The 27,054-nt window shown below is 34.6% G+C and overlaps 1 protein-coding gene across 1 annotated transcript in view; it reads left to right on the plus strand.

Moving 5' to 3' along the window:
• The window catches only part of SLC9A2 (solute carrier family 9 member A2), a 111,388-nt gene that overhangs the window by 33,687 nt on the left and 50,647 nt on the right, over positions 1–27,054 (plus strand). Inside the window, exon 3 of the mRNA XM_044670467.1 lies at positions 2,884–3,134. Within this exon, the coding sequence (XP_044526402.1) occupies positions 2,884–3,134 (251 nt within the window). The remainder of the gene's footprint in view (positions 1–2,883; positions 3,135–27,054) is intronic.

The following is a 27,054-nucleotide window of genomic DNA, read 5'->3' on the forward strand; positions in this document are numbered from 1 at the left end:
AGAAATAAACTTTGCTAAATGGAAAAGGGAGCCTGGATTACCTAAACAGAAGACTTTGACCTAGAGAACTGATAATAGGGGACTTTTGAAATGTTTCTAAGTAGGAGAGGGAAATGAGAAAAACTATGTTTGAGAAAGATTAGATAGTTTTTCAGTTCTGAATTAGTGTCGGGGAGCTAACAATGAAGGAAGTCAGGTTGGAGTCTGGCAATTGTCTTAATAATTTAGATGTTAAATAATCCCCTCTGTAAGGATCATTTAAAATAGGGATTTATAGAAATAGTACTCTATTGATCTGAAAGTGTCAATGTACTTCTAAAAGTCAGTCAGCCTTCCGCTGATAGGCAATTTTGAGTAGAGAGCCTAAAAAATGCAAACATTGACCAATGGTCATGAGAATCTGCACTCTTGTTTAGGGGTCACCCTATAATTGTCAAGTCATTGTTGATACATTTCAGTCATGTTTGACTCTTTATGACTCCATTTGGGATTTTCTTGGCAAAGATACTAGGATGCTTTGTCATTTCCTTCTCCAGCTCATTTTACAGGTGAGGAACTAAGGTAAACAGAGTTAAATTACTTGCTCAGGGTATTATAGCTAGTAAGCATATGTGGCTAGACTTGAACTCATGAATCTCTCTGATTTCAAGCCCAGTGTCCTATCCATTGTGCCACCTAGCTGCCAACTACTTAGTGCTTGATACTAGAATGGGCCTTCTAGAGCACCTTCATTTTGAAACATTGTGACCAGTTGAAATGAATTTACTATTAATTTTGAGCTGGGCAAAATTGACCTTGGTCAAAAGGCAGAAATTTCTACTTCCTGAGACCAGCATCTTCTGTGACAAGCAGATAGTGCCTAGCAGCACAATAGGACTTATGAGGAATAATAATTCACTTTTCATTACTGAAATCAGCCTCAGTAGCATGAGGCTTATAGCAGTACTTTTGCTCCTTTGAAGGCTATTCTAATGTCCCATCTTAATTTTATTTTAGGATTATGGAATCAGAGATTTGTATTGGAAATTACCTAATCAGGTCCTTTAGATCATCCTGTTAATAACAAATCAAACTATATTTCTGTTGCCATATATAAATATTCTCTTAATTCTGTTCATTTCACTCTTCATAATTTCATGTTGGTCTTTCCATATTTTTTAAAAATTCACCTGCTCATCATTTCTTGTAGCACAGTAGTATTCCATCACAATGCCACAACTTGTTTAGTCATTCCCTAGCTGATGGGCATCCCTTCAATTTTTCCTTTGCTGAATAATATTTTAAATGAATAAATAAGATAGACACCATTACAAAGGAAACCAAATATACTGAAATGCAGTTACCAAGGCATTTCTAAAACCAACTCTACAGACTCCAAGAAAAGAACCCCTAAGTTTTATGCAAGAATAGGAGGAACCACCCTAGTTTTTGATGCTAGAGGAAGGGATCATTTCTGCCTGATAGTTTGGCTGTTATAAGAATGGCTTTGGGCCATGGGACCAGCATGAAAATCCTCTCTCTGATCCCTTGCTGAGTTGGAAGAATATCTCTGGGAACAGGTTAGGAGTGTTAAGAGTTTAAATGAGCTTCAATAAGTTCTGACCAGCTCTCTATCTGTCATTCTCCTAGAGAGACAGAGGTAGTAAAACAGAAGAGTAGGATGGGTGCCAGCCATGTGGTAAAAAGAATATATGATCTCATTTAGACATAATCTGACAAAGCAGTTTTTCTTAGTGTTGACCCCAAAATGTATTCTATTGAACAGTAATATGATTTGGTGTGGGGAATAAGATTGAAATCTATAATTTTGACCTCTTTTTCTGAAAAGGTTGAAATATTTGTCATAGCTTTATTTTTCATTTGTTGATAGAGTGCTAATTCTGAAGTCAAAATTTTCCTGAATTCAAATCTGGCTTCAGACACTCACTGAGTGACCATAAACTTGTCACTTAATCCTGTTTGCCTCAGTTTCCTTATCTAAGTGGAGAAGAAAATGGTAAACCATTCTAGTATCTTTGCCAAGAAAACACCAAACTGGGTCACAAAGAGTCAAAGACAACTGAAACCACCAAAAAAAGTATTTTTAATTATCCAACCCCAGGCTAAAATGTAACATGAAAGGAAATAAAGATGCAGAATTTCACAAATAGTATTGATATAGTTGTTATCTTGTTTCCAATGATAAGATTATATAATTTTATGCAAAAATTACTTTGTCAATTGCCCTTAATTATTTTCCTTTGTTAAAAGAGAATCCTAGTTATGAATGGGGAAAGGAGTGTTCATACCTCTTATATCACTGAAATGTTTAAAAAGGAAAAGAAAACTTGGGAATAAAAATGAAATAAATAAAATAAAATGTAACATTAATAAGTTAGTTATTTTTTTAATTTTTATTTTTGAATATTTTTCCATGTTTACATAATTCATTTTCTTTCCCTCCCTCTTTCCTCCTCACTCCCAGAACCAACAAGCAATTCCACTGGGTTGTACACATGTTTTCACTTGAAACCCATTTCCATATTATTCATTTTTGCTACAGAGAGATTTTTAAAAGCCTAAACCCCAAATCAGATATCCATATATTCATGTGATAAGTGATGTAATGTTTTTCTTTTGCATTTCTACTCCCACAGTTCTTTCTCTCATTGTGAATAGCATTCTTTCCCATACCTCATTCAGGAGTGTCCTGGCTTGTTGCATTGCTACTAGTAGCAATAAGTCAGTTATTGATCACACTTAAATTTTTTTAAAGGCAAAGTTTCTCATTGGAAGGTCAAGGTAGTGTTATATTTATTTATTTTCTCTTCTGAAGTTAGAAAAATAATGGGGAAATTATAAAGGATCGTTTTTGATAACCAATGCAATTTCTTTCTTCCACAGGTGCTGTACAATTTGTTCAAGTCTTTTTGCCAGATGAAAACAATAGAGACCATTGATGTGTTTGCTGGAATCGCGAACTTCTTTGTGGTGGGAATCGGGGGGATAGTGATTGGAATCTTGTTGGGCTTTATAGCAGCATTTACCACCCGTTTCACACACAATATCCGAGTGATTGAGCCACTCTTTGTCTTCCTATACAGCTACTTATCCTACATCACAGCAGAAATGTTTCACCTCTCAGGCATCATGGCGTAAGTACTAGGGGGAAAATGACACTGATAATTGGGGGAAGTAATGCAGATTAAGCTTCACAAAAGCAATATATGCTAAACTAAATAAAAAAGTTGTACAATTGAAATTGACAGTAGGGCAACTTTTAAGAGCATTTAAATGTTTCTGTAACTTCTCTAATCATCCTTTTGTGACAAATGTGTGAAAATATTTATATTCTTAGCAAGACTGAAATATAAAATTTCAAAGTTCCATAGTGAAAAACAATATAAAGTTTATTTCTTTAGGTATATATAAGGAGGAACTATAAGACAATATGGCAATTTAAATACGAACATACCAGAATATCTATACTAAGATAAAAGTCATTTCTTTTAAGTAGTGCCCATAAGAGGTTCTACTCTTATACTAATGATGTTTTTTTTTTCACTCAAATATTTGGGAAAGTTCTAGAATTGCCATTAAAGACTTTGGCACAATCTCTGAATATTCTTAATATAGCAACTTTTTACTCCTTGAGAGTAGATGAAGATAGGTAGGTGTTAGAAGGAATAGAAAACCAGTAATCATTTGGATCCAAATCTGTTAAATAAGATAGGTGATCACACTGAGTGGTTTTGATTATTTTTGTTTGGGTAAATAAGTAGTTTCTTTGTGCAAGTATAAAATAATGAGACTGATTTCCTTTTTTGGCTCATAAATTGTTCCTAAAAATATTTTTTTCTCCAAAAGAAATTGCTAAAGGGGTAGCGATGTGGCTCAGTAGATAGAACCAGACCTGGAGACTGCCTGGGCTCAAATCTGGCTGCAAACATTTCCTATTTGTGTGATTGTGGGCAAGTCCACTTAACTTCCATTGCCTGGTTCTTCTGTGCTACCTTGGAACCAATATACAATACAGAGTCTACTATGGAAAGTAAAGATTTTTTAAAAAAGGAATCACTAAGATGTTTTGAATAATGACAGTATCTTTAGTATAAGTGCCAAGGTCCCAAGATGACTACTTTTGAAAATGATCCTTTTATAGACATATAGGTTCTGGTGGTGATACAAAAGCCGTAATACTTTATAGTCGCAAATGTATGTATTAGATGATGACTAATATAAAGCAAGAAAGATTTGGCTTGTGTGGATATAATTTTAATTTATTTGGTTAAATTTCCTGCTAATATTTGCTCTAAAGACTTTTTTCCCATAATATTTTTTACCAGAATTTTTGTTGTTTCTATCCCTTACCCATGCCACTTTTATATTTATCATTATTGGGATGTGACTTGATCAATGAGTTTGGTACTATGGTAAAAGAGCTCAAATGGCCACAGGAAGGCAAGTGAATCCCATTATACTGAGCCGAACATTTTGCATGGGTTTTTGTTTCAGAGGCAAACCTAAAAAAAGCAACATATTAATCCAGTTTGACCCAGTAATGAAATGTTCCATCGTTGCTATTCATATAATTTGTATAGCTTCCAGCTTCTTCCTTGTTCTTTGACCTATGTCATTGAAAGCATGTGATCAGGTAGATACAGTGTCTCTACAGAGAGGAGAGCCTTGATTTTGAATTTTCTAAGAATTTTTTGGTGAGAACATTATGAACTGCAGAAGGTACATTCCTTATACTCCAAGCCTGAGCAGTATTGGTGTGAAGATTTAGAGTAGCCAAACAGAGACATCATTGCCCTTATCAGCATGGCTTGTTTGACAGTTTTCACAGCCAGTGGCAGGAACTGGGGCCAGGGACTCTACAGATGAAATGTGGGGGAGGAGATTGGTGGAGTTGGATTAAGGCCTATTCACTGCCCAGAAACTCTGTGGCAACTGGGGACACCGAGTAAGGAAGATATTTACTACCTTATCATGTGCTTCCTGGGAGTAGTTCCTCCTGGTTTACCAGGTCCAGAGGAATTTAGAAATAAGCCTGAGATAAGGACAACTTTTTCTTCTGTTTTCTTAAATTGTTGCCATCTTCTCTTAAGGCATCTCCTGACATCTATAACTGTGGGGAAGAATGTGTTGTAAAAATGACTACTATTTTCAAATACACAAAATTGCTGTCCAGGGTACTTTAAAATAAATCGGCCCCCTGATCTGACTTTTCCAGGAAGTTCTGAGGATTTTTATGTGTGCAGTTACTATAAATGCTCACGATGATGCCACAACAAAGTAAATGTTTAAGTGACTTATTTGCATTTAAATGTGCATGTTCTTAATTGAATGGCATTTTTATGGACTGTTGTAGAGGCTAGGTACTTTTCCAGGCCTGGATACATGTGATACTTTCCTGTAATATAAGTCAGAGAGGTTTACTTTCTTTCAGCCTTTAGAGTGTGTTGTCCACACACCTACATGTATAATTACTATTTGAAACTGTAAATTGGGAACTTAATTTAGTAATTAAAATTAAAATTATAAATGGGTGTGCACAGCCTTCATGTAAGATGTGATAAGATTTTCTCTAAGTTTAAGTCTTATTGAGTTTCAAGATTTTTAATTGTTTTGGGTGGGGAGGAGAAAAAAATATCACCAATGAAGTGACTCCCTCTATCTAGCAGATCAAATGCTTATAGTTCCTTACTGTTGCTTGGGGGATTGAGAGGTTAAATGACTCCTCTAGAGTGGACCTGAAGTGAGGGAGAAGTGTGCTGGTAAATGTTTAACAATTGGATTGGGTGGGAGGGGAAGTCCTTATGACTTTCCTTTAAGTTTAACCTGCTTTATTAATATTTTTCTATCACTTCTTAATTCTAAACATTCAAAAAAGCAATAAATCAAGTGCTGATTTGTGCTCTTGGCCAATTTCTGAGTTATGAAAGTTCACAGTGAAAATTTAATGGTCATCTCTTGCTGAGAGCTCTTGTTGCCAGTACAAGCTGGCTATAGCATATCCCTGGCTCACACAGATAGAGTCAGAGGCAAGACTTGAATTCAAGTTGTCTCTTATCTGTCATACAATATTGCCTCTCTCTTATATACCTAATTATAATTGAACTATTCTTTTTGACATTTAAAAACAAATGTTAAGATTAATTGAAGTGAAAATAAGAGATATATTGAATGTGTTCAGCATGTATACTGATCTCTCTTAAGATGAGCAGAAAGTGAAGGAAGAACCCATGAAAAACATGAGCAGGAGTTTTCAAATCAATTAAAACAAAGCAAATCTATTCTTATTTCATTTCACTTTCTTTTCTTCCCCTCTTCCACTCCCTCTGTCCCTCCTTCCTTCCTTCCTTCCTTCCTTCCTCCCTTTCTTCTTTCCCTCCCTCCCTCCCTCCCTCCTTCCTTCCTTCCTTCCTTCCTTCCTTCCTTCCTTCCTTCCTTCCTTCCTTCCTTCTTTCCTTCCTTCCTACCTGCCTGCCTGCCTTCTTTTTTTGCAAACTTTTCTCTATGTGCACACAACCTTTGTTTTGGATTTACTCAATTATGGTATACAGTATATAACATATATTATTTTAGCTCACTCATTAAGAATATAATTCAGAAAGAAACCATTCCAGGGAAGTCTCTCCTGGTTGAAAAGCACAAACCTTATGTTTAAGTTAGATCAGTGTCTTAGGTAGGAAACCACTGGGCATGATTCCATTGCATGGATTTTTTTTTTGCATGGATGCCAAAAGCAGTACATGTCTTGTATTTACAAAGCCTACTGTTTTTGCCTTAGCCACTTGTTTTTCCCTTGTGAAACTGGTTTCTATTGATTGCGAATTAGGTTATATCCGTTCCTCCAGGCTATGTCTTGTGTGCTATTTAGAAAGATATTTAGGGCCTATTTTCAACAGAATACAAGATTAGCTATTTTCAAAATGATTCTTCATATCCCTGTTCATTCCTTTAAAAAAATAATTCAGTGTTGCAAAATAATTCAAACTTAATCTCTTGCCTGGGCTCAGGAAAACTCCAACTATTGCCTTCAGGCCATAGAAGGGAGATGAACTGTTGAATGAAAAAGTATTTACCTAGTTCTTGTACTTTCCAAGTGGTGTGCAAAATGTAAATGATAGAAATAGGAAAATGACATAGTCCTTACTCCCAAGGAGTTTACATTCTAATAGGATAAGACAATGCATATAGGAGGGAAAGCTGAATGCAGATGGCCAGGCTCAAGATGAATTAAATTCCTTTCCTTTTTTTTCATCATATCCATGTTTATGTGTATGCATTATACTGGGTGTCCCAGAAGTCACACACATACACACATACTCACATGCATGTGTATGTGACTTTTTATATATATACTTCTATATGTATATAGATATAGATATATCTCTGTGTATACATGTGTATGTATTTTTGTGTGCAGTGTAATAGATGTGTATTGTGTCACAGAAATTGCAGAGTGGAATTCCATTTGCAAGAAAGTGGGTCAAGCCTCAGCTGAGAATTCGGGGGGGGGGCCTGGAGAACTCTGGGTGAGGGGGCCAGTTTAAGGCAGTTAAGGGCAGTTAATTCCTGGGGTTAAAGTGAGCAGGTCACTGTTTGCTCATCCCAGATCTTGGGGCTCTAGAGAGCTGTCAACCTTGCTTTAGCCTAAATGGACCTTCAGTCAACCTCACCATTACCTCAAATTAGTTATTTAGACCTTAGGAGAATATTATCTATTAGGTTAGAGAGCTAAATAGCTAACCAAGATACCTTTCCCCTCTGGGGAGAGGGACTGTTTGGACCTAACCGTTTAGGACTCCCCTGACCTTATTTTATCCCTGTCAAATCTCCCTTTCTTCCCTTCCCCATATTTCATTAAACCCTTCATCTTTCGAGAGCTGTGCCTGGCTATTATTTAGGGGTATACTTACACCTCCTCAAACTGAGTCCCTCTAGCCGTGTGGCCTGAAGCTTGAACCTTCCTCAGTCCCTGTAAGCTTCAGACATCAAGCTTTTACTATTTTCCCTTTACTCAAACCTATGTGGAGATAGTTTAGATAAAGTTAGTATCTCTTTGAGACCAGCCTTACCTATTTCCTGATTGAGATCTGAAGACATTAGAGCAACCTCCATCTGTAACTGATTTCTAACTGTTTGGTGGGAGGGGGGAAATAAAGGAGTGCTCCCAAGATTGGGCCCCTGCCTTTTCACTCAAACCCACTGAGAGCCTGTTTGTGTGCTCTCCATATACTAAGGGACAACTAAGTCCTGATTGATACAGACCACTGGCATTTTACAGCTTCCCACAAATATCACTGTTAAAACCAACATAACAGTTTTTACACATAAACACAGAGCCTTGACCTGAGTTCCTATAGAATGAATACTAGAGTTAGAGAAGAATTTTCATAACTATACTAAAATGAACTTTCCAGGCAATTAGCAACATTAATTAAGTTCTCCCTGATGAATGGTCTCCATATGGAGTAATGTAGGAAGATTTATTCTTCTTGAGGAGCTGATACTGCCACTCATACCCTCTTGATTTTATAGTTGAGGCAATAAAACAATAGTGATTCCCTGTGTATCACCTATACAATTTATCAATATTCCTAAGAATATCAACAGTGAACATTTTTCTTGTCCTCTCTTCTTTGCAAAACAAGCATCTTTCTGAGCATGAAGGAGAATTAGATCATCTGACACCCTCATCTATTACATTCTCCAATTGGGTAGTATAATTAATATCTACTACCCAAAGGAGACCAATATTTGGTATCCAGTGCTGATGAGGGCTGGTGAAAAGAATATTTTCCCTTTGAGGTATGCCAGACAGTTTCTTGCAATACTCTGCCCCATCACTCATAGGAGAATTGAGTATCTTGTCATTCTTTTTCTGTTGTATACATACATACATAACTGTTACATTGTACTAGTTATATATGTACAATGTAGTTATATGTATTTATATGTACATATATAACAGAAAAAGAATTGATATATAAACCAAAAAAAGAATTATATGATACTCAATATATATTATGTATCTATATATTACACAAGAACATATATAAGTATATATTTTCTTTATATATTAATATATAAATATATATTTATATGTGTACATATTACATATGTATCTATAATATGTATATACATTTATATCCAAATATAAATAGATACACATATTTCCCTGTTCTACCTAGACTGGAAGTCCAGTGGCCAGCCATGGCCCTGATCTTCCTATTATTTGGCATGGAAGCTTTGACCTGCTCTGTTTATGACCTGGGCAAGATTGCTCCTCCTTAGCCTGCCCAGTAGCCCTCCACTCCCAAGGGCTCACCATATTGGTTCTGGTCTTCATGTAGTCACATGATAGACTTTAGCTCTACAATACCTAAAAACTCTAGAACTCAAATGGTCTGCCAGTCTTAGCCTCCCCATTAGCAGGAACTATATGAATGTTCCACCATTCTTGATGTGATATGTTATTTATAATTACTTAAAATAATTACTTTTTCTCAAGTTTCTTAAAGAATTTCCCATGTTTTACCCAATGCTCTCAAGGCATTGTTATGAAGAAAGTATGGTCAGAGAAATAATAGGGAACAGTTATCTATCTTTCAGATAAAGAAACTGAGACACATAAAAGCAAGGCATGATCAGATATTATAAGTTTTTTGTGAGTGGCTAGATGTCATACATTGAATTAATACCAGAAATTACTTTTTATTTTACTTTTAAATTAAAGGCTTGTGAACTGACTATTAGTAAAACTTAAAATATCTCTATGTGTGTAACTCACCTCGCTGTTGGACTATTTCAATAGCATCCTAATTGATCATCCTAATTCAGGTCTCTCACCATTCTAGTACTCTAAAATCAAATATAAACTGCTTCATGTGGCATTTAAATTTTTTCTATACCTTAGCTTTGTCTTGATTTTCCAGTCTGCTTACAAATTATTCCCACTAGTCAACATTACAGTGTAGCTATATCAGCCTGCTTTCTGTTCCTTACACATGATGCTGCATTTTCTTATCTCTGAGCCTTAGAATTAGCTGTTTGTTGTACCTGGAATGCCCCTCCTCCTCATCTTCACTACTTATCTCTAGCATCTTTCAAAAATCAACTCAGCTGCTGCCTTCTCTAGGAAGTCTTTTCTGGGTCTCCAAAGAAACTCTTCCTCAAAAATGATTTTCCCTCTATTCTTTATGTATAATGTTGTTCCCCTTCTCCATTAGAATGTAAGCTTTTTGAGGACAAGGATCATTTTTGCTTTTTTTTTTTGTATCCCCAGCATTTAGCACAATTCCTACCATATGATTACTGCCTAAAAATATTCATTGATTGATTTATCAGATAATATAAGAAATCTAAAGTTCTGAACTAGTAATCTTGCCTTCATAAGACTGTTTTGGTTAGGGTAGTGTGAGAAATTGTAGTATCTGGTATATGATGCAAATCAAGTCTAAGATCAGAAGTATATAGTTTGTATTATTGAAGGCCTGAAGAGTTCTTTCTAGTTTATAAGAGAATGGCCTCTTTCAAATTAAATCTGGTTAGGGGGCAGCTAGATAGCTCAGTGGATTGAGAGCTAGGCCTAGAGATGAGAGGTCCTGGGTTCACATCTAGCCTGAGACACTTCCTAGCTGTATGACTCTGGGCAAGTCACTTAACCCCCATTGCCTAGCCCTTACCACTCTTCTGCCTTGGAGCCAATACACCGTATTGACTCTGAGACTGAAGGTAAGGGTTTAAAAATAAATTAATCTGTGTATCTTGGGCCCTTTACTTTTTAAGTATATGATTCTAATTACTGACATCTCAAGGAGAAAAATATGTTCTGATGCCCAGATAATTCTCTGTAAAATAACACTAATTTAATTAAGATTCTAAAGATATAAAACTTCACTTTTAAAATGGGGGGGGCGAATATTCTTTTTTGATGAGTGTGAATTAACCAAAAGAAATACAAAATGGAATTTCGATTAACTACATAAAGATTATTGGATTAATCAGGACACTCATTCCAGTTATCAGATAAAATATACCATTTGTGAAAAAGAAATTTAAGTGACTTGAATAAGAAGTTCTTAAAATGTGCTCAAGTTTTCTTTCCTTGCTCAATAAAAATGGCTCAATAACAGTAGAGAGGGGGAGAAACAGAATTCTCATGATCTCATTAAAAGCACTGATTGCACTGCAAAATTAAAAAGACAATGGATTCTTCTTATTCACTGTTGGCAGCATATTTCTGGCTGATTATTCTAACTTTTAAAAGATTTACAGTAATACTCAGCTCACTTTTAGATGCTTAGTTTTTGAACTATGTTTACAAATATGTAGATAGCTGAAATGGATGTAAGATTTCGACATTACACTTTAAGGATCTGTAATTTTAGCAGTATATACTCCTCACACTGATATACATTGAACCTCTTTTCTATTGAATAGTTTCAGCAGATGGTCTTTGTGAATTATTGGAATCAAAAATCCTTCACCTGATGCCCAAACTTCCATTGATGAGCCTCTCCATACTTAGCCAGACTAAAGACAGTCACAGCATCACAGGTTAGAAGAGAACTCAATAGCTAGCTTTCCAAATGTTACCTGGATTACCTGGAAACCCCCACACAACATAGCTGACAAATGACTATTCAGCCTATGCTTGAGGACTTCTGACAGAAAGGTAAACCCCCTATACACAACAGAGACGGTTTATTGCTGGGCTTGTACTAGACTTTACTGTGCAATTAGGACTTCATAGTAGTTATCACTTTGACATTGGTTTGTATAAAAACATCTATGATCTGCTTATCACATTTGCAAATCATAATGGAATTGGCATAGTCTTCAGAAACTGAGAGTCATCTCTTTACCATGATAAGAAAATGTAGAAAGAATTTCAGAAAAGATGAAATATATGAAATAAAAATAGACTTACTATTTAAGTTTATGCTAGCTTTATAAAGTTGTTGTTTTTTTTTTTTTAATGATGACATGTTTCCTGCAACATTCTTCTGCTGCCAATGGAAAGGTTTGGACCTCTTCATTCACTGTCAATTTTTTTTTAAACCCTTGTACTTCAGTGTATTGTCTCATAGGTGGAAGGTTGGTAAGGGTGGGCAATGGGGGTCAAGTGAATAAAGTTGTTTTTTAAAAAACAGGAAACAAGGTGGTACAGTGGATATTGCTGAACAACAATTTTCTTTTACATATTCTTGTATAAGGAGGAATGTTTTTACACCCCTCTCTGAATTAATGCAATTTAACTAGTACAAGGACTTGATTAAATATGAAATGGGGAACATAGTGGTTCATGCTCTATGATTTGTTTAAGAATGGTGCACATCTTTGAACAAGAAGGGAACAGTTTGTTGGCCAACCAAATAAGTTAATCATATCTCTGGGGACTTTTAATAGTTGGAGAAATTTCAGCCTAAGTCATCCTAGCCACAGGCCAACTGAGTCATAGAGGATCCTATGATTTAGGGCTCTTTAGAAGAAACTGTTCTTTTCTTGAGAAGGAAGGAAGGAAGGAAAGAAGCAAGGAAGAAAGGAAGGAAGGAAGGAACATGTTCATCTTCCTACTCTTATTAACTTTGTGAACTCTAAAATGTCAGAAAATCTGTAGTTTATTTTGGAGCAGTATAATAAGAGCATCAATAGCTGATAGCAGCATTTACATTAGGATCTGAAATACAAATTAAGTACAGACTAGATACGCTAAGGAAAGGCAACTTTCAAAATCTCTGTATGACCACTGATTGAGTCTAACTGAGGACTATGGTATGGGGAATCTCCAAAAAGACACCATGAAGGGAGAAAATAATTTACAAGAGCTATGTGTTCCCTTTGGCTACAAATCCTCTTAAAAGTTGAGCTCACTCCCCAGAGATATTGTGTGCTTAAGGGGAGAATATGCCCCCAGTTTGGCAAGATATTTCTGCAATAAATGTCTTTGTTATATTGCATAGTAAATATTTTTTCTAAAAGCTAATTAATTTGGCAGATAATGTGGAACAGTCTGACAAAAGATGAAGAACAAAAGTACTAGAAACTCTTACCTAACCCTTCAGCTCTAGAATCCTAAGAGTATGAATTAAGGAAGTAAGCCCCAAAAGGATGATTTACTCTTATAAATATATAAAAATATATTTTTTAAAGTTGGCTTCCATTTTTATTTTTTGAAATAATGCTAAACCAATTTTTACAAAGACAGTTGCTTAGGTAAGAGATTTTAAAAGAATATATTGTATTCTAATTGATTTTTACTCTAGTTATAAATCTTTATATTCTAAATATCTTTATGTATAATACAGACCTTTATGTTCTATAATGTAACTTAGTGTATGCCTTATGCCCCAAGTATTAGCCAATTTCTCATCAAATTAAAGTAAGATTTCTAAATTACCTTTATCATAAATTTTCTGTTGTTCAGATCAGTTTTATCCACTCTAAAGATAACATCTGAAATTTTCTGAAAGTACTTACTGGAATTGTGTATTTTAAATCTTTATAATTTGAAGATTTTGAAACTGAAGTTTTCCAGCTAACATTGTAAACTTTTTGCTACTGATGAGGTTTTATGAGCCTCACAGAATCACATAACTTCTGAACAAAAATGTTCTATACCAGTGGTGGGCAAACTATTCCCCGAAGGCCAGATCGGGCCATAGTTTGCCCATCTGGCCCACGGGGAATAGTTTGCCTATCACTGTCCTATACAATGTATGTGAAAAGAGGCCACCTAGCTTCTGTCTGAAGACATCAAGAGATGTTTGCTTTCTAAGATGGCAACTTGGTGGAACAGTGGATAGATTGCCAGGTCTGGAGTCAGAAAGACTCATCTTCCAGAGTTCAAATCCAGCTTCAGACACTTTCTAGTGCTGTGATACTGGGCAAGACACTTCCTTTTGTTTGCTTCAGTTTCCTCATCTGTAAAATGAGCTGGAGAATGAAATGGCAACACATTCCAGTATCTTTGCTAAGAAAAACCCAAATGGGGACATGAAGAGTCAGACATGACTGAACAACTTTTCAAAGCAGCCTGTTTCATTTTTATTTACCTCTAGTTGCTGAGAAATATTTCCTTACATCAAACCTGTTAACCTTTGTACAACTTTGAATCATTGTTCCTATTTACTTGGTTCCCTTTGGAGCCAAGCAAAACAAATCTAGGACTTATTCCACATGATAGACTTTTACATATTTCAAGACAACTTTCATGTCCCAACCCACTAGGTTTTAGCTTCTCCTAGTTAAATAACAAAATTAAATATTCCTCATTCCTTTAACTGATCCATAAAAGGCATGAATTCAACACCCTTATAGTTACCTTCTTCTGGACACCATTTTTCTTTTCTAAAACATGACATCCAGAACTGAAGATCATAATGCTCTGGGTTTAACCAGTGGAGAGTACAGAGTGACTATTCCTCTTTTAATTCAGATTGCCATTTCTTTTCTTCCATATCACATTGTTCATTCATATGAAATACACACTACCTAAAAACACCTCATCTTTTTCAGACTAAATGTTATCTATCCAAGCCTCCTCCATCTTGCTTTTGTGAAGCTGACTTTTTTAAACCCAAATATAATACTCTATGTTAATTCTGATTAAATCTAATCTCATCAGATTCAGCCTAGCATTATAGCTTTTCAAGATTACTTTGGATCCTAATTGCTATCTTCTCTTCTCTGTAAATATAAGCATTCCTTAGGTGCATTTGTACAAGTCATTGAAAAATGATGCTAACTAGCATGGGGATAAATATAAAGCCTTCTTCTTCCCCCTGCCAGAGAATTATATTGGAGAATTCCTTTCAAATTGACATCAAAACATTGGTATCAATGCATTGAAATGTACTGATGTTACTATGACCAAGAACTTTGGTCACTTGAAATATAGTGATATCAACAGAAATAGAGAAATTCAGAAGAGGAGTGCCATGACTATTCTGACTATGTCTTCCTACCATGATATGGAAGAACACTAATTGATTGGAAAGGTGATTAAAAATTAAAATTAAAAATTCTATGGAAGTATGAGAAATGTCAGCCATTTGTAGCAGAGGAGTTATTTCTTCATTCAGTTATGGATTTGAGGAGATGTTCACCTAAGCAGTACTATGAACCTGGGTCTATCTCAGAGAAGTATTACATGCCATTTTATTCTTTGCAATAATTTTTGCTGCCAACTTATACTCTTCATATATCTTTCCATTTTGGTTTGCCAAGGACTTACTGCAATTATGAGTCATCAGAATTTGGGAAGGTGGGCATTCATGACTTTTAGGTCTTTCTACAGCTATGTGGAATTACTGGGAGAATACTGATGTTAAAAGAATTGGTTTTTATGGCAGGGACCAGTTTGAGATCTTGGAAAATATTCTACAATCTCTCCCATATTGTTTGTTTGTTCATTCATTCATTCAAAACCCTTACTTTCTTTCTTACAATCAATATTGTGGGATAGGCAATGGTCACACAGCTAGGAAGTGTCTGAAGTCAGATTTGAACCCAGGATCATCTCCTGTCTCAGGACCTGGCTCTCAATCCACTGAGCCACTCAGTTGTCCCCTCCCCATATAATTTAAGAGAGACTAATCTCTTCTTTTTTCATTTTCTAGTCCACTTATTGACATTCTTCACACACACTTTTTTTAGGCTATTTAGTGATGAATTATTTATTTTTTTATGTTGAGCTATAAAACAGGTAAAAATACAAAAAATCCATTTGTCATCTGTGGTTCTCTTCTTATTCCTAAGTGATAGTGCATAATGGTAGAAAAGAAGTCATTAAGTACAGAGATTCATATATTTGCTTTCCAATCAGATACAAGCATTAATTTAAGGTCGTTATTCTTAGTGTGAGTTTATTTAGGCAAACCAAATGGATGAAGAATTCAGTTTAATATAAAACTCCCCACTGTTCTTCAGTGTTGTACAAACACTCATTTTATTTGGCATTTTACTTTTAGAGTTTAAAAAAAATAAAAAACAAAACAAAACAGAATGCATTGCTTGGACCATCATGTGATTGTGCAGTTGGGCAGGCAACACCAATGATTGACCTATGTAGTTTTCAAGAATTCAACATCATTCTCCTAATACAATGACATATCAGAATAATACTTTCCTGGGGAAGGATCTTAAGTAGATCCTCAACAAATAATTGACTAATTGTTAATCTCAGAGTGTGATCTTTATCTAATGACTAGGATCATATATTTAGATACTTAAGGAATCTTAGAAGTCATCTAGTCTTGCCCCTTCATTTTACAAGTGGGTAAACTGAGGCACAGAAAGTTAGAGTGACTTGCCCAAGTTCATACATGTAGTAAGGGGCAAAGGCTTGCTTTGAACCAAATCCAAATCCAGCATTTTTTGCATTATAACACCCTAACCTTTCCAGTGAGTATCAAAATAATACTGTCTCTCTAGTGAGTGGATGCTTTACTAGCAGAACCATTTGTAAGTGAAGATGTTACTGAAGGAAGTGAATCACATCTTATTAAATTCTTGGCATAAATGAAACCAGAAGGCATTAAAAAAGAAAAGAAAAAACATCAGTTAAATAGAAAGCTAGTTCTCAGGTTCCCATTGGAGAGGAAAATAAAAGAGTCAGAGGAGTTGGTTTGATTGTGTATCCAAAGGAAACAAACAAGAAGCATCATTTCATAGAACATTTGATCGTCTTGCTTTGCAATGCTTATAAAGAGCATAAACAAACAGAAACTGGAATTTATATGCCAACTTCTGTTACAGAGAATAAAGTGAAGAATTCTATAATATATATATATAATGATACCTTAGGACTTTATTGCAAAGATATAGAGAGGTCGATGCAAATTGTGAATGGAAAATGAAATTTGGTACTCATAAAATATTCACAAACTGACTTGTAAACTAAACAGAAGCTTCATGCTATTTGTTTTACCCTAAATATTTTTTTAAGTCAGGAGACAACACATATGGTGAGCACCTAATAGCAACACTCATAATTAAAATTAATATTACTTAAAAAGAAAAACTTCTGACACATTTCAGAAATAGTCTAGAGCAGTGATGGGCAAATTTTTTAAAGAGGGGGCCAAAGGAAAAGAAAAGTGAAATGTTCATCTGTCAGTCTGTTTCTAAGGCAACTCTTTTAAAGTTTCATTGTATTATATCCTACTCATTGTATTTGTCAGATTAGGAATGGCCAGATAGAACATTTCAGGGGACCACATCTGGCCTGCAGGCCATAGTTTGCTCATCACTGGGCTAGGGGATAGGAACCCCGTGGCATACAAATAGGAGAGATCTTTGGCAGAGTCTTCACAGCATCAAGACATGGGAAAGAAATGAAATCATCAATTCTTGTTAGTACCATCATTCCACCAAAGTACAAAAGGAAGCCAAATTGTGGCAAGATAGCTATATCTTTGGTCTACTCTTGCTTACTTTCTATGAAGTCATTGAGCAAGAGTCAATGAACTCAGAGTAAAAATGAGTAGAATGTATGTTGGGGAGAGAGCACTTGAATCTGGGAGTCAGAGTATAACTCTGATACACATTGTTTTTCATATCTTTCAATTTATGTCTTTGTTCTGGTATGTTACTATGACACTGGTGACTTGACCCAACAGAAAGTGTCTTTAATTTGACATATCCAGGTTATGAAAAATACAAAAATGGAACAAATAAAATAATTTCCATAGCAATTCTATTTGTACTGTTTGTTAATTAACCTGAAAATAATTTTAATGAAATTTACTTTCCATCATCACATTTGTGAATTTAATTTAATTTTTGACTCGAAATAATGAAAAGAAACTACTTTCACTTTTGTGATGGCTGCTCTCATTGTAACTCTGCTTTACATTTGTATCATTTTCTAGTTCACTTTTTCTCCATTAGCATAGCATCTTAGGAATTCAGTAAACATGAAGAACTCTTATTTTTCATGAAGAAAGGGAAACAGAGAAGCTAAGTGGCTGCCCAAGGTCATACAACAAATTAAAGCAGAGTTACGAATGAACTTAAATTATAGAATTCAAACTCTGGTCAAACCACTCTAGCTTTTTTTAAAATGATTTTCATCTAATTGCCTTTAGGTAGCAACACTACAACTGTCTAGAAAAGCCAAATGGGGCTAAGAGAAATAAGATTTATCCAGATAATTGAATTAAAGAATTTGCCCCACCCCAGCCCTGTGGATACTATATGCAAAAGAATTTCACCTTTGAAATTTTGTTATTCTTTTGCTTTTATTATTCAGATCATTATCTTATTTCCCCTTGATTCAAAACCCATTTTTGATTTACTACCTGTGTGACCCTGGGCAAGTCACTTAACCTCAGATTCCTCTTCTAAAAAATAAGGCAATTGGATTAGCTGGCTTCTAAAATCTCTTCCAGTTCTAAATCCATCATTCAGTGTCAAATTTTCTACTTTATTTCCCAAGATTTGCCTTTATGTTTGCCATCATCTAACCTGCATCATGTTGTGTGAGAAAGAATTTATCTTCAAACTTGTGCTTGAAGCTTTTTTCCCCCAATCTTTTAAAGACCTATCAGAGATTACACTCTATTGGGATAGCCTTTGAGAACAAAAGGCAGCCTCTATTCTATGATGAGACATCTGGAGAAATGCAGTGAAAGGTTGTTGTTTTTTTTCTTTCCCTTGTGACAAATTAAAAGAAATAGCAGAATGTAAAGTAAATCTACTTTAAATTGATTTATGAAAGTAGTTACAGATCATTATTGTGAGATTGTTTTCTCTTGAGACTAATGTTGGATCCATGCTCTTTGATCAAACATTTCTAGCATAAGCATGTACTTGATTAATTACAATTAATGACTTAATGTCTAGAATGATGGTACTTAAGTTTAAACTAGACGATATTTTATTCTAGCTATCTTTCACTACTTGTTTATTCCCTTGATACTAACCCCCCCCCCACCAAAAAGTATTTCCTTCCTTTTTCACTACTTCAAATAAATTGTGGTTCACTTTCTATAGATCAAAACCATTCCATATCTTAAGTTAATGAATTGGTTTGAGGTGGGGGGAAGATGATCACCTATTGGTCAATAGTCTGGTGATTAATCTATTTTAATTTGGCTATACGAATTCTCCTGTAATAATCAATCACCTGAATCTGTTTTTGAAGCTTTTTTTCCCCTCTTATTAAGACCAACAGAAATTATATTCTGTTGGAATAGCCTTTGAAAACAGAGTAACCTCCATTCTATGATAAAGTAACAGAGAAGAAATTTAAAAGGGTTCTTCCCCCTCCCAACTTGTGACAAATTAAAAGAAATATCTGAATGTCAAGACTAATAATGAGGTAGATAAAAAGCAGGGGGAAGTTTACTTTAAGATACTTGTTTCTCATATAAAGAAATAAGTATTGGATTTTGAACTGAGGATCCTTATTTAAATCTCACACCTGGCATTGCCTCTTTGACCTTGGGCAAATCATTCAAATTCTCCTGGACTCAATTTTTTCACCTATGAAATGAGGAAGTTGGGCAAGATAGCTTCTAGGGGTTCTTCCATTCCTGAATCTGTTGTTGATATAGTAAATAAAGTAAAGGGCTTGGAATCAGGAAGACCAGACTTTAATTCTGCCTCTCAGACTTACTAATTACATAATTCTGGGCAAGTCAGTTAATCTTCCTCAGCCTCAGTTTCACCGATTTTACAGGGTAGTCATGAGACAAAGCGCAAAATAATATTATATTATGCTCCCTCTACTTGCGTTACTTTAAGATTTGGAGAAGATAGAGAAAAGGTGGTAGGCATCAGAAGAAAGGATTATATTAAAAAGTGGCATTAGGTTGGCATATACAAACTTGGAAGGAGGAAAGTGGAACTAAAGTTGACCCAGAAAAATAAGAAAACCTTTGCCCTTTGATATGAGTTCTTACAAAATTTTGCTAAAGAATGGAAATCTGCCCAAGGATGTCTTTGAATCCCAAAGGTCTACAGATTAGCAAAGCATTTAAATGTCTTTTTTGCTGAGTCAAGATTTGCAAAGAACTACTTAATAATACAAGTGAAGTATTAATTTTTAAAAACTTTGTATCATTTTTTAAAGGATAAAAACAGTGTCACATTGTTTTTTCTCCTCTTACTCCTTGGTTTTACAGATAGATGTTCCCTTAAGTTTCACATGGTGTAGTGCACAGTATATCTCATACAATCCTGTCCTTATAGGAAGCCTGATTTAGAACAGCACAACGTTTTGGATTACAGAGAATATGTATGTTTCAAATTTACTCTGTATAATTAGGTATTTGAGGGGGCATAGTAAATGTGTTGAGCCTTAGAAATATTGTTTTAAAAACAAAAATAACTATCATAATAAATGTACTACAATTTGGTTTCATTTCATGGAACACACTTTTAAAAAGGCTTTAAAGCAGTGAGGAGTAAAGTTGTAATTATTATGCTTCCTGCTTCAATCGTTGTGGTTTCTTCTTAGGTGTGTCACTCCCAAGAAACTTTATGCTAAGAGCCACCAGTAAGTGCACAAGTTTATACACATGAACATATATTTGTGTGTGTATATGTATATGTATATATAGTATATAGAGAAAGACAGAGACAGATACACACAAATGTATATGTGAATATCTTTAACATAAATTTAATGTAACTCTTTATACCAATATAATTGCCACCCGATTATCTGCTTTTTAGATTATCTAGGACATTTTATAAAAAACAAACAAACTTGCTGCTACCTAGGATATTCCTATATAATCTCCACTGCTCTTTACCTCCACAAGATGGGGTATGTTAGAGAAATGCCAATGCACTTTAATTTTAGAACAAGAAAAACATAATTAGGAAAATAAGTCTCTTGGGGGGGAAAATTACAGGGAACACCAAAGCCCAAGATCCAGCTAAATGATGTTGCGTTTAGTTGGTTCTTCAAGATCTATCAGTTTAAGGCTGGGAGCAAAATTTTAGCTGAATTAGGATGAATATCAATTTTGGTTTGTCTGTTGTATACGATTATCCATGCTACTGGTCTCAGTATAGATATTTTAGGACTGGCTTAAAAGAAAAAAAAATCTATTTGCCTTTCTTTTGACTGAGAAATACACTAAGAAAGTTCCATTTGTTCTTCAAATTTCAGTCCAAGAGTCATTAAAAATTTTAGCATTAAATTTGATCCTGGTTTGAAGTAGTTAATGAATAATTAGGAATTTAGAAAACTAGGAAATTCAGATTCTTTTCTTAATCTGCTTTGGAGCATGGCAAATGTCTTAATCTCATTGTGTCTCAGGGACCTGAGGATTTAGAAGAATGATTAGACTTTGATAATACCTTGAAGGAACAAGCTAAGCCAACTGATAGAAGGTTTTTTTTTTTTTAATCAAGTAGGTAAAAAATAATAGATAAAATTTTTTGAAAGTAAAATTAGAATATTGTGCATTGGTTGATATGCCTGGTTCTTCTAGTGTTAGAGAGATAATTTGGTCATGTTACTAATGTTTACTTAAACATTCTCCTTAGTCTCCATTAATTTCCAAAAAAATAACTAAAAGGAGAATTGGGGGCCAGTTAGAGCAATTTCAAAGGAATACATAGGACAAGACATTGAGAATTCCAAATAGGTAAAATTCATTAATTCTGAATTAATGTTGAAAATCAAGGAGTAGAACTAAAGCACCATAGATTAAACTCCATAAACCCTTTATAGATGAATCACTATTTTGTGGGATAAAATTACAGAATGAGAGAGAACATAAGTGAGGACAAAGAAGGTAGAAGAAAGAAGTATAGTCAACAATACACTCTTATCAAGTTATCAGTGAACTGGGAAGGGATAGAAATTTCTATCATCTCTCAGCAAGAAGAAGGGATGCAGGAAAATGGGACAGGTAGAAGAATTGAAATTGGGAATACAGAATGAGTAACCAAAACTAAAGGAGAAGATGAGGAAGGATTTTGAAGCAACCAACTAACAGAGAGGGGGAGGGAGAAGAGAAAAATTATGTAAAAAAAAAAAGAAAAATTCAATAATTTAAGTAAAACTTCCAGACTTAGGAATGGATTGAAAACTGAGGTGGAGGAAAGAAGGGAAGAAAACCTGGGGTACTAGACTTGCTTCAAAGTAGTTTTAAGAGAAAGTAATTGGAGGAAAATTTGAATGATCTAAAAGAAGGAACCTCACCCCAACACCAATCTTCTAAAGTAATCCTAGAGAAATGAATTGAAGAAATATAAATCCAACTCACAATGTTAAACGTATTAAATAACCCAATAAGATGAAAGAAAGTAGTAGAATGGATAAGAACAAAAACTCCCACAATCTATTGCTTTCAAGAAATACATTTTAAGAGCAACAGCTCATATGGAATTAAAATGAGGGCCTAGAACAAATTTCTTTTAATATTCCCATCTTATAATTAGATATATCTAAGAGAGAGAGAAATAAAGATGGAAATATCACTGGACAAACTTTTGGAGAATTTAAAGCTAGAAAAATTATGCTGCCTTCTTCATGGTACAATTAAAGAATATACATAAACTCCACAAGCTTTTACAAATGTAGGTCAAATATTAGGACAGAGAAATTGCAAATAAATACAAAATGGAGAAAACCTACACAAAACCTTTTATACAATAAAATAATAAAAATGGTAAATTCAGGAAGCAGGTTTTTCTGAAACCATCCCCCTTATCATTTCTTATAGCACAATAGTTTCCATCACAATTATCTACCAGAACCTGTTCAGACTTTCCCCAGTTGATGGACATCCCTTTGGTTTTCAATTCTTTGCCATCTCAAAAAGATTTTCTATAAATACTTTTGTACATATAAATATTTTTCATTTTTCTTTGATCTTTTTGTTGCCAGTTTTTAAAAATTCATGATATAGAAGTCCAAGGACATTGCACAGCCTCTGGATACAATATATAATCACTCAAAGGAGTACCCTTGTCCAGTTACATAGAAAAGACCAAATGAATAAAGAATGTCTTTTGCCCTGATTTCAACATTCATCTAAATGGAAATTCTATAAAGTCTAGAGTACAATGGTGTCAATCTAAAATAGAAATGAATTATTATGGGCTACATGTTGGCTTAGAAAGCCTTAAGTTAAGATGTGTGACCCTGGGCAAGTCACTTGACCCCCATTGCCCACTATGAGCCAATACACAGAAGTTAAGGGTTTAAAAGAAAAGAAAAGAAAACCTTAAGTTAGTGTTATCTGTTGTATTATATTTTTTAATTTTTAAAATATTTCATAATTATATTTTAATCTGGTTCAGGCCACACTTGAGAATTTTGTAGCAAGTGTGACAAGCTATATAGTATATATATACATCCAGGACAGACAATACCAATGGAGAGTGAACTAGGCCCAGAGTTTTTAAAAGAGTATAAAAAACTTTGGGGAAATTACAAAGCATTTTTAGATTTCAGATTTCTCATAATAACAAAGGCACAACTTTTCAATATTTTGCTGGTGTTACTCAATGGTTGAAAGATCTGGAATACCTTTGCCTCTAAAGAACTAACAATGAGCTTTACACAGAGGGTAATGGGTATGTGAAGGGAGGGTAGAGGAAGCCTTCAATAAATAATCAATGAAATATTCAACAGAATAGGAATAAATTATGTCATCAAAGAATTACATGGAAGAAAGAGAAAACAAACAGTGAAGAATAACAGCTGAAGAGATCAAATATTCAACTGGTACCCTTGTGATGTTGGAAGAAAGTGAGGAAAATTTATGTCACATGCCATAAACTTCTTGTGTTAAATTTTTGGGAGCCTTTGAATGAGAAACTCATAGTATGAGCAGATATAAATGAGATGAAATTTGTATCATTGGAGTGAAGTGTCAAAGCAAGTGAGATCAGAAATTGTTTCTGAGCGTCTGAGTGTGTTTTTCTACCTGACACAGACCTTTAAGGGGAAAATTTCTTAGACTTACACTCCCTCCCTTCTTAGATTACACTGCTTCCAATTATAGGAACATCTCTGAAGAGGGGAAGGTTTGGAAGGAAAGTCTGTTTTGTTTTGGACATACTGAGTTTGAAATGTCAGTGAGACATTTGAGTTTGTCCAATAGGAAGTTAGAGATGCCAGAAAGATGGTTGTTTTAGAGGTAAGGTCTGCTTATATAGCTTTGGTAATCATCAATATAGAAACTATAATTGAACCTATGGAAGCTTATGAGATCATCAAGTGATATAGTATGGGGGAGAAGAGACAAGGGCACAGGACAGACCCTTGAGAGAAACTGTTAGTTTCTTTGTGGGCATTACCCAAAAGAAAATGTAGCAAAGGAGAATGAAAAGATATATACAGCCAAAGAGGTAGGAAGAGTCAGATTAAAACAGTGTCATGGAATCTAAGAGAGGAGAGAGAGAATCTAGGAGAAGAGGATAATAAGAAATGTTGCAGAAGGAATTATAAATAAAAGCTTTTGGTTGGAGTTTGGACTAGATGATCTCTAATGTATCATCTTTATTTAAGATTCTGTGCCTGTCTAGATCCCTTGAAGAGTCAATTAGCCATATTGCATACTTGTGCATTGGAATAAATTGAGTCACCTTATATGAATGAATACTTATTTAACAAAATATTCATTGTATAGCCTGAGTTGCCAAAAGACTTGGTTTACAATGAATAGAGATAAAGCTTGATAATAATTCATTGATTGCAACTGTTAATATAGGGCACTCATTTGCTCATTAGTTGATTATATTTACATATTTTGCCAACCCAGTCATGGAGGATATTCAACAATTATTGTTGCTGGATCGTTGTTTTACCTACAAGTTAAAACATATTTTTTCCCAGGGTACACAGAATCAAAATAGGAGCATACATTTTTGGTATTGTTTCTTGAAAAAAATTCTTTCCCTATTCCCAATTCTGTGTCGTTTATGTTACACAAAACTCTCTTGGTGTGGGTATAGAAACTAGGATTAAGTTACTTTTTAAAACTTCTAAATAATGAATGTAGTCTTAAGGGGGATTATCTGCCTTATAGCCCTATAACCCCAGGCGCATAACTGTGGAAAGTATACCTGTTTGAGATTCCTGGCCAAAATTCTTGCTCCATGACGTATAATTCCCTTTTTGTCCTGTGTTTATATCCATCCGTATGGAGGGTGCTGTATTATTTTACACATTGATTAGTTTTCTGTTCAGGAGTTTAAATCCAGGCATTTAAATAAGAAGCCTAAGACAATTTTCTCATAAAAATTGTTAATGAACTTGATATTTGTTAGGATGAAGTTTAAAAAATAGTTTTATTAAAGCAACATATGGGACAAATATAGGAATTATGTGAACAAAACTCCAAAACACTTTTTACACAATTAAAACTAGATCTAAATAACTGAAAAAAATATTACTTGCTCATGGGTAGGACGAGCTAACATAATAAAAATGAAAATCCTACCCAAATTAATCTACTTATTCAGTGCCATACCTATCAAACTACCAAAAAATTTTTATAGAATTAGAAAAAATTATAACAAAATTCATCTGGAAGAACAAGAGATCAAGAATATCAAGGGAAATAATGAGAAAAAATGTGAAGGAAGGGGGCCTAGCAGTACCAAATCTTAAATTGTACTATAAAGTAGTGGTCATCAAAACAATATGGAAAAAAAAAACCAGTATGATACTGGCTAAGAGACATAAGGGTGGATCAATGGAATAGACTAGGGATAAATGACCTTAGCAAGTTAGTGTTCAATAAACCCAAAGATCCCAGTTTTGGGGACAGGAACTCAATATTTCACAAAAACTGCTGGGAAAATTGGAAAATAATGTGGGAAAAATTAGATTTAGATCAACATCTTATACCCTATCCCAAGATAAATTCGAAATGGGTAAATGACAAATATAAAGAGTGAAATCGCAAATAAATTAGGTGAACATAGAATAGTATATCTGTCAGATCTGTGGGAAAGGAAGGAATTTAAGACCAAGCAAGAGATAGAGAATATTGCAAAATGTAAAATGAATGACTTTGATTATATCAAATTAAAAATGTTTTGTGCAAACAAAACCAATGCAATCAAAATTAGAAGAAGCAACAAACTGGGAGAACATTTTTATAACAAAACACTCTGACGAAGGTTTAATTTCCCAAATATATAAGAAACTAAATCAAATTTATAAAAAATCAAGCCATTCCCCCAATTGACAAATGGTCAAGGGACATAAATAAGCAGTTTTCACATGATGAAATCAAGACTATCAATAAGCACATGAAAAAATGTTTTAAATCCCTCCTGATTAGACAAATGCAAATTAAAACAACTCTGAGGTACCACCTTACACATAGCAGACTGGCCAATATGGCTGCAAAGGAAAGTGATAAATGTTGGAGGGGATGTGGCAAAATTGGGACACTAATACACTGCTAGTGGAGTTGGGAATTGGTCCAATGATCCTGGAGGGCAATTTGGAACTATGTGCAAAGGGCTTTAAAAGAATGCCTACCCTTTGACCCAACCATACCACTACTGGGTTTGTACCCCAAAGAGATAATAAGGAAAAAGACTTGAATAAAAGTATTTATAGCTGTGCTCTTTGTGGTGGCAAAAAATTGGAAAATGAGGGGGTGTCCATCAATTGGGGAATGGTTGAACAAATTGGGGTATCTAATGGTGATGGAATATTATTGTGCTGAAAAGAATAATGACCTGGAGGAATTCCATGTGAATTGGAAAGACCTCCAGGAATTGATGCAGAGCAAAAGGAACAGAACCAGGAGAACATTATACACAGAGAATGATACATTATGGCACACTCAAATATAATAGCAATGCAATGACCCAGGACAATCCCGAGGAACTTATGAGAAAGATGCTATCCATATCTAAAGGAAAAAACTGTGGGAACAGAAATGCAGAACAACATATGATTGATCACGTAGTTCAATAGGGATATAATTAGGGTTTTGATGTTAAAAGATCACTCTATTGCAAATATGAATAACATGGAAGTAGGTTTTGAACAATGATACATGTATAACCTAGTGGAATTGCTTGTCAGCTCCGGGAGGGGAGAGGGAAAAGGGTGGGTGGGTAGGG

The sequence above is a fragment of the Gracilinanus agilis genome, chromosome 3 (genome assembly GCF_016433145.1).
Source record: "Gracilinanus agilis isolate LMUSP501 chromosome 3, AgileGrace, whole genome shotgun sequence".
Lineage (NCBI taxonomy): Eukaryota > Metazoa > Chordata > Mammalia > Didelphimorphia > Didelphidae > Gracilinanus > Gracilinanus agilis.